Consider the following 9,552-nt stretch of genomic DNA (forward strand, 5'->3'; position numbering starts at 1 on the left):
GGAGTCAGAGGGAGGAGCACGGGTAGTGAGTATAAAAACTAACTTACATTGGGGATTCACAGCCTTGTCTCCAGGGAGCGGATTTACAGAGGAACACACCGCGTAACTGAAGCCAAACTGAAAAAGTGATGTCACAGGGGAGCTGTGACCTGATTGGATTGTAAGACACTGGTCTTATATTTTTTAAAAAACACTGCAAAACTAAATAATAAAAAATTAACCAACTAGGGATTAACTAATTAATTAATTAACTAGTAGAGATAGCTGAGCAGGTGATGTGCTGTAGGTGTACGATGTAGGAGCTGGCAGATACCATTGCGAGCTGCAGTGACCACATCTGCAGCAAGCGTTTGTTGCTGGAGGAACTTCGGCTTAGAATTATTGAGCTGGAGACCGAGTTTCTGACACTGCGGCACATCCGGAAGGGGAAGATTACCTGGACGCTTTGCTTCAGGAGGCAGTCACACCAGGTGGATGAAGTACCTTAAAGTTGGTCAGTGGTAAGGGACAGCAAGGTGTGAGTGGAAGTGAGGCAGGTAGAGAGATCCTGTATTCCAGAACAGAGGAGTCTCAGCTCTTGACCTTGTCCAACAAGTATGAGGTACCTGCACCCAGTGTGGATGAGGAACAGGGCTGTAGGGAGGATGAGCCAGTTAACCATGGCATCACGGTACAGGAGACCATTCAAGAGGGGGGAGCAAAAAGACCAGTGGTAGTTGTAGGGGATTCTTTAATTAGAGAAATAGATAGCATCCTTTGTAAACAGGATTGACATCCCCACCTGCCTGGTGCCGGGTGAGGAGCATCGCTGACCGGCTTGAAAGGATATTGGAGAGGAGGGGGAGGATCCAGTTGTTGTGGTCCACGTGGGACAAACAATATAGGCAAGACAAAGAGAAAGGACCTGTTTGGGGATTATCAGGAACTAGGAACTAAATTAAAGAACAGATCCTCAAGGGTTATAATCTCCAGATTACTACTCAAGCCACGTGCAAATTGGCATAGGGACGCGAGAATAACACATGACTAAAGGAGTGGTGTGGGAAAGAGGAGTTCCATTTCATGGGGTATTGGCATCAGTATTGGAACAGGAGGGATCTGTACCGTTGTGATGGTCTCCACCTGAACCGAGCTGCGACCAATGTTCTAGCAAAAAAGGGAAGGAGCGTGGTCAACAGGACTTTAAACTAGAAAGTGGCAGAGAAAGGAAACAAAGCAGCAGGTTAGGATGTCACAGGGTGGATTCAACTGCATGGAAAAATATGAAAAAAATGAAAAGAAAGGAGATGTTATTAAAGTTTCCAAAACACAACATAGGACAGAGTGTTTGAAAAGGGTTAGGAATCTAACTTCAAACACATCAGATAAAGGGAAGACAATGAGAAAAGGGATGGTAAATATGGGACTGAAGGTGTATCTGAATGCATGCAGTATATAGAATAAGGTGAGCTTGTGGCACAGATTGAAATTGGCAGAAATGATGTAGTGGGCTTCATGGAGATATGGCTGTAAGGGGATCAGGATTGGGAGCTAAATATCCAAGGATATACATCCTATTGAAAAGACAAGCAAGTGGGCAGAGGGGGTGGGGTTGTCTTATCAGTAAGAAATGATGTAGATCAATAGCAAGAAATGACATAGGGGCACATGATGTAGAATCTGTGTGAATAGAATTGAGGAACTGCAAAGGTAAAAAAAACTGTAATGAGAGTTATGTACAGGCCTCCAAACAGAAGTCAGGATGTGGGGCACAAGATACACCAGGAGATAGAAAAGGTGTGTAAGAAAGGCAAGGTTACAGTGATAATGGGGGGTTCAATATGCAGATGGATTGGGAAAATCAGGTTGGTAGTGGATCGTGAGAAAATGAATGTGTGGAATGTCTACGAGATGGCTTTTTGGAGCAGCCTGTGGTGGAGTCCACAAGGGAACAGGCAATTCTGGATTTAGTGACGTGAAATGAAGCAGACTTAACAAGGGAGCTTAAGCTAAACAAACTCTCAGGAGTCAGTGACGATAATATGATAGAATTCGCTCTGCAATTTGAAAGGGAGAAGCTGGTATCAAGTGTAACAGATATTACAGTTGAATAAAGATAACTACAGAGGATGAGGGAGGACCTGGACAGAATTGACTGGAGGAGGAGCCTAGCAGGAAAGACAGTGGAACAGCAATGGTAGGAGTTTCTGGGAGTAATACAGGGGACACAGAAATAGTTCATCCCTAGGAAAAAGAAGCATACTAAAGGGAGGATGAGGCAACCATAGCTGACTAGGGAAGTCAGGGATAGCATAAAAGCAAAAGACAAAGCAGATAATGTGGCAAAGGGCAGTGGGAAGCCAGAGGAATGGGAAGCTTACAAAGACCAACAGAGGGCAACGAAAGAAGAAACAAGGAGGGAGAAGATTCAATATGAGGGTAAGTTAGCCAGTAATAAAGAAGAAGATTGCAAGAGTTTCTTTGGATATATAAAGGGCAAAAGAGAGGCAAAAATGTAATTAGGCCACTGGAAAATGACGCTGGAGAAGCAGTAATGGGGAACAAAGAAATGACCCAGGAACTGAACAAGTACTTTGCTTCAGTCTTCACAGTGGAAGACACTAGTAACATCCCAAAAATTCAACAGAGTTGGGGGGCAAAGGTAGCCATTACCAAGGTGAAGGTGCTAGAAAAACCGAAATGTCTGAAGGTGGATAAATCACCTGGACCAGATGGACTACACCCCAGAGTTCTGAAGGAGATAGCTGATGAGATAGTGACTATCTTTCAGGAATCACTGGAGTTCGGGAGGGTCCCTGCGGACTGGAAAACCGCTAATGTAACCCAAATCCCCTCCCCATTTAAGAAAAGCGTACGGCAAAAGACAGGAAATCACAGACCGATTAGCCTGACTTCTGTCGTTGGTAAGATTTTGGAGTCCATTGTGAAGGATGAGATTTCTGAATACTTGGAAGTACATGATAAAATAGGGCAAAGTTGATGTGGTTTCATCAAGGGGAGGTCATGCCTGACAAATCTGTTAGAACTCTTTGAGGAGGTAACAAGCAGGTTAGATAAAGGAGAGCCAATGGATGTTATCTACCTGGACTTCCAGAAGACCTTTGACAAGGTGCCGCACAGGAGGCTGCTGAGTAAGATAAAAGCCCATGGTGTTCGAGGTAAGGTACTAGAATGGATAGAAGGTGGCTATCTGGCAGAAAGCAGAGAATGAGGATAAAAGGGTCCTTCTCAGGATGGTAGCCGGTGATTAGTGGTGTTCCGCATGGGTCAGTGTTGGGACCACAACTTTTCACTTTATACATTAATGGTCTCGATGAAGGAACTGTGGGCACTCTGACTAAGTTTGCATATGGTACAAAGGTAGGTGGAGGGAAAGGTAGTATTGAGGAGGAGGGGAGGCTGCAGAAGGATTTAGGACAGGTAAGCAGAGTGGGCAAAGAAGTGGCAGATAGAGTACACCATGGGAAGGTGTGAGGTGATGCATTTTGGTAGGAAGAATAGAGGCATAGACTATTTTCTAAATGGGGAGAAAGCTCAGACATCTGAAGTGTGAAGGGACTTGGGAGCACAAGTCCAGGACTGTCTTAAGGTTAACTTGCAGGTTGAGTCTATAGTTAGGAAGGCAAATAAATGTTAGCATTTATTTCGAGAGGTCTAGAATATAAAAGCAGGGATGTACATCTGAGGCATTATAAAGCTCTGATCAGTTCACATTTAGAATATTGTGAGCAATTTTAGGAGCAATGTCTCAGGAAGGATGTACTGGGCCTGGAGTGGGTCCAGAGGAGGTTCATGAGAATGATCCCAGGAATGAAAGGATTAACATAAGAGGAACATTTGAGGACTCTGGGTCTATAATTGATGAAGTTTAAAAGGGTGAAGAGGGATCTAATTGAAACTTATAGAATACTGAAAAGCCTGGACAGAATGGACGTTGAAAAGATGTTTCCAATCGTAGGAGAGACTAGGAACTGAGGTCACGGCCTTAGAGTAAAGGGAAGACCCCTTAGAAAGGAGGTAAGGAGAAACTTCTTCATCCAGACAGTGGTAAATCTATGGAACTCATGCCACAGAAGGCTGTGGAAGCCAGGTAATTGATTATATTTAAAACGGAGATAGATACATTCTTGATTGTCAAGGGGATCAAAGGCTATGTGGACAAAGCTGGAGAATGAGGTCGAGAAACTCCCAGCCATGACTGAATGTCGGAGCAGACTTGATGGGCCGAATGGCCTAATTTCTCCTCCAATGTCTTATGGTCTTACGATTATAGGATCACCCCTCATGCAATTCCAGGGATAGCTCCAGCAGAGTTGCTAACTGGGAAGAAACTCCACACCAGGTTAAATCTGATCTTCCTGGACCTGGGGGTGGAGGGCAGGGTGAAACGGCATCAGGAATGCCTGTGCTGGACAGAAAACCCCACTAAGTGAGAGAAAAAGTTTAATTCAGGGGATGAAGTTTGTTGTAGGAACCACAGGACTGGCTGTGCAGGGGTAACAGGCATGGTCGACACAAATAGGGGAGGCGATGGCCTAGTCGTATTATCACTGGACTGTTAATCCAGACACCCAGGTAATGCTCTTGGGACTTGGATTTCAAATCCTGCCACGGCAGATGGTGGAATTTGAATTCAAATAAATATCTGGAATTAAGAGTCTAATGATAACTGTGAATCCATTGTCGATTGTTGGAAAAACCCATCTGTTTCACTAACGTCCTTTAGGGAAGGTAACTGCCATCCTTACCTGGTCTACATATGACTCCAGACCCACAGCAATGTGGTTGACTCTTAACTGCCCTCTGGGCAATTAGGGATGGGCAATAAATGCTGGCCTAGGCAGTGACACCCTCATCCCGTGAATGAGTAAAGAAAGAAAAAGGTTAGGTCTAGAGACGTATAAGGTTCGGGTAGGTGCAAACTTCCTGAACTAGCATGTGGACCGTATAAAAGCTGCAAACTTGCAAATGGCGCGAGAGCCCGGCTCGTCCACTGCCTTTCTGACTGCTCCAGAACCAGAGTATGTCCTCGGACACAGAGGGGAAGGGATGTTGTGATTGTAACAAGGTTAGCCAGGTAGATCTCACAGAATGAGTTCCTTGACTGGGGCTGTTAGTCTGGTCCAATCAGAGAGCTCTGGCTGACAGATATAACCAGGAGTGTCAGCCATCCTGTTTACTCTGAGAGCTGGCTCTGAGGGAGCTGGATCAGGGACTCTCCATATGGTAAATAAAGGGTGACTTGGTGACGGAATACCTGCCTCTGTGGAGTTATTTCAGTCACTTTTAATAATCATTCTGTTTGCTGATACCAATGATCTGACAATGATTGCCATCTGCACATCCTTACTAGCAATTCTCTCCAAAGTCACATAGCAAGTCTGTTTTTAAAAATTAAAGTAAAAATTCTACACTATTTCACACTTTATTTCTCTTCTCCCATTTACTCTTGCCTTTTTTTCATTATTGCATTATTTCTCACTCCTTTCAGAAATGTATTTGTGAGATTACCGCTGGTTCACATGCTCCTTGATATCTACAAGAGCAGCCTTCATTAATACTAGCTTAATGTCCACATTGTGTGCACTGAATCCAAATTCTCCAACTGTCCTCATGGGGTTTGAAGCAGTGGTCTCTGGATTATTAGTCCAGAAAGATGACCACTATCTGACTACATGCTGCCTTAGTCAATAGACCATGTATTCCCAGTGGCTATCAGCACTAACCTGTAAGACCTTCCCCTGTGGACCTTCATCAAACAATAAGGCTTGCTGGTAAACAGGGTCCAGGGACTTCCTTGATATCTTGGTTTTTCTCTTTGCTATACACACGCCATTCTCCAGCAGGTACACCTTAATGTATGGAGCTGAAATATGCAAGGTACAAGTCATAAACTGTGAGCGCCACAAAAAAACCCAACAGTGAACACAAAGTAATTGAAACATAATGATGATTCATGCATTTCAGAAAAAAATAATAGATTTGTCTTTATATAAGCATCGTCCGCAATCTCAGAACATTCCAAAGCATTTTACAGCTGATTAGCTGCTTTACAATGTAGACACCATTGTAATGTTCAAAACAAAGTAGTCAATATGTACACAGCAAGCTCCCACTGCAGGTGGGACCAGGAAATCTGCACGCTCATGGAAGGATGAATTAGCCCAGACACCAGGGTGAATTCCCCCAATCCGCACCAAAAGGTGCTGAGGGATTCATTGTGTGTATGTTAGAAACAAAACAGGAATGCAGTTTAACACCTAATCTGAAAGTGGAACCTTTGGCGGTGCAGCACACCTTCATTACAACAGGCCAGAGTGGTGCCTGCTGTGGCTCTGTGTCCAGCTGGACGCTGTAGGCCCAAACCAGACAGCCTTATAACTTGTGCCAAACAATGGGCACTATACACACACTAACGCCCACTCTGCTCATTTTGAGGGAGTTGTGAAAACAGTATCAAAATAAGCCAGAGGCTTTCAACTCAGTTGATCACATGGGGGCTCTCACAGAAGAAGAATGAACACTGGCTCCACGCCGCCAGTGCAGCTCAGGCAGAGCCAGTCAGCTGTCTGGTCATCAGCCTGGGGCTCGGTGAGTAACATTCAGGCCTGAGTCAGAGAGGCTGAGTTCAAGTGCCAAGGTGAACACTCCATTATTGCACCGAGGGAGAGATGGAGTGAGGTAGCTGGAAGAAAATAGAAACAGGAGCAGGACTAGCCCATCTGGCCCCTCGGGTCTGCTCCACTATTCAACCATGTTTACAGCTGATCATCTAACTCTGTACCCTGGTCCCACTTTTGCCCCTTTAGCCATGAGGACTATATCTAACTCCTTCTTGAAGACTTTCAATGTTTGGCCTCAGCTGCTTTCAGTGGTAGCTAACTCCTCAGGCTCCCCACTCTGTAAGTGAAGAAATTTCTCCTCGTTTCAGTTCTAAATGGTTTACCTGTATTCTGTGACCCCCTTGGTTCTGAATTCCCCAGTCATCGGGAACATCCTTCCTGCAATAACCCTGTATAGTTCCTTTGGAATTTTATAGGTTTTTATGAGATCGCTCTGCTCTTTCGATAAAACTCCAGTGAATATAATACTAACCAATCCAGTCTGTCTTCATATGTCAATCCTGCCATCCCAGGAATCAGACAGGTAAACCATTGCTGCATTCCCTCTATAGCTAGAACATCCTTCCTCAAATTAGAAAACCAAAATTATACATGATATTCCAGGTGTGGTCCCACCAAAACCCTGTAAAATTGCAGCAACGTATCCCTGCTCCTGTATTCAGATCTTAAACAAGGGTAATGTTCATTTTGTTTTTTTCCTCCCTGCTGGGGTGGTCTGTTTTGCTGTGATTGAGTTGATGCACAATGGGAAATGGGAAAATGAAGACAAAACTGTCGTTTATTGATCTTCATTTTAACAGTTTCTATTTGAGCAATTTAGAGACTCCGCTATTCACTGTGAAATAGAGCAGCTGGAACTGAGGAACCACCTCAATTCCCATATTTTCCCTGGCCCACATCAAATGGAAAGGAATCTGGAAGCTTTGCAAGGGACGAGGATGAGGGGAATGATGATACTGGTCTGCCCTCTGGTGGTGAAGAGATTGGACCTAGTGGCAGGAAAGTAGGTGTAAAATGACGAGTTTTTTTCCACATCAAGTGAACAGTAACTCAAAATATTCACAGTTCTGAAGTTAGTAAAGACACCCCCTCAGATATGAGCATTTAAGCGGTGTCATACAGACCTGTTTATGGCTAGTCTGAACCACTACTATAATGATTCATTCCCATGATGTTTCTAAATGTTTACTCAATCTACCCCATGAAAGGTGACTACTGCCTTTGGGAGCAGATGTTCTAAATAGACATCAAAAATAAGGCTATACGGTACCAGTGAAATACGTTTCGACAGATTGCCAGTTAAATTCTTGGTTTCTGCCTGAGGCAGTTGAACAGCATCACTAACTGTTTTTAGATTTTCCTCTTACACATTTTCAAAGGTGCGAGTAGTTCGCTAGCGAATTCCTTGCTTGCTCAGTTGATATTTGAGCCAATCGGGGTGCAAGTAAAAACATTCTTTGTGACCGTAACACTTTTCAGCTTGGTATCCCCAGCTGTAATGTTTTAAACTAACATTCTGGAGAGCGACAGCAGACAGTCACTGTGTCCATTGAAGCTAGTGCGAGTCTCCAGATATTTATCTGCATCTCTATCGATGTACAACCGGGAATTGTCACGTTTCTCCCCTATCGAATAGCAACTGAGTTCTGACAGATCCTGGGCTATATTTATCCCTCGAGTAACGGCTAAAACAGATGAAAACCGAAAGAACTGCGAATGCTGTAAATCAGAAAAAAAACAGAAGTTGCTGGAAAAGCTCAGCAGGTCTGGCAGCATCTATCGGTAAAGAGAATGAAGGGTCTGATGAAGGGTCATCGGACCCGAAACGTTAACTCTGATTTCTCTTCACAGATGCTGCCAGACCTGATGCGTTTTTCCAGCTAAAAACAAATAACACGGTTATGAATACTTTGTCTTTTGTGCAGGTGAACATCTGCTTGATGTGGAAAGTCTTCCTGGGGCCTGGGATGGGGTTGGTGAAGTGGATGAACTGTTCGAGCTCCTCGTGGGAGCACGAGGTGGCGCCGATACAGTCATCAATGTAACGGAGGAAGAGGTGGGGTTTAGGGCCAGTGTAGGTATGGAAGAGGAATTGTTCCACGTAACCTACAAAGAACCTACATGGTAAAGATGGACGTCCAGTCCCTATACACCTGCATTCCCCATTCAGATGGCCTAAAGGCCCTCCGCTTCTTCTTGTCCCGCAGGCCCGACCAGTCCCCCTCCACTGACACCCTCATCCGCTTAGCTGAACTCGTCCTCACCCTCAACAACTTCCTTCAATTCCTCCCACTTCCTACAGACAAAAGGGGTGGCCATGGGTACCCGCATGGGCCCAAGCTATGCCTGCCTCTTTGTAGGTTACGTGGAACAATCCCTCTTCCATACCTACACTGGCCCTATCCCCCACCTCTTCCTCCATTACATTGATGGCTGTATCGGCGCCGCCTCATGCTCCCACGAGGAGCTCGAACAGTTCATCCACTTCACCAACACCTTCCACCCCAACCTTAAGTTCACCTGGACCATCTCTAATACCTCTCTCTCCTTCCTAGACCTCTCTGTCTCCATCTCCGGCAACCACCTAGAAACCGATATCCATTTCAAGCCCACCGACTCCCACAGCTACCTAGAATACACCTCCTCCCACCCACCTTCCTGCAAAAATGCCATCCCCTATTCCCAATTCCTTCGCCTCCGCTGCATCTGCTCCCAGGATGAGGCATTCCACTCCCGTACATCTCAGATGTCCTTGTTTTTCAAGGACCGCAACATCCCCCCCTCAGTGGTCGAGAACGCCCTCGACTGTGTCTCCCGCATTTCCCGCAACTCATTCCTCACACCCCCTCCCCACAATAACAACCAAAACAGAATCCCCCTCATCCTCACGTACCACCCCACCAACCTCCGGATCCAACGCATCATCCTC

At 45.2% G+C, this 9,552-nt stretch overlaps 1 protein-coding gene across 1 annotated transcript in view; it reads right to left on the reverse strand.

The window, feature by feature from the left end:
• The window catches only part of rims3 (regulating synaptic membrane exocytosis 3), a 130,038-nt gene that overhangs the window by 5,503 nt on the left and 114,983 nt on the right, over positions 1–9,552 (reverse strand). Inside the window, exon 5 of the mRNA XM_048613259.1 lies at positions 5,727–5,866. Within this exon, the coding sequence (XP_048469216.1) occupies positions 5,727–5,866 (140 nt within the window). The remainder of the gene's footprint in view (positions 1–5,726; positions 5,867–9,552) is intronic.

The sequence above is a fragment of the Rhincodon typus genome, chromosome 27 (assembly GCF_021869965.1).
Source record: "Rhincodon typus isolate 14 chromosome 27, sRhiTyp1.1, whole genome shotgun sequence".
Taxonomy (NCBI): domain Eukaryota; kingdom Metazoa; phylum Chordata; class Chondrichthyes; order Orectolobiformes; family Rhincodontidae; genus Rhincodon; species Rhincodon typus.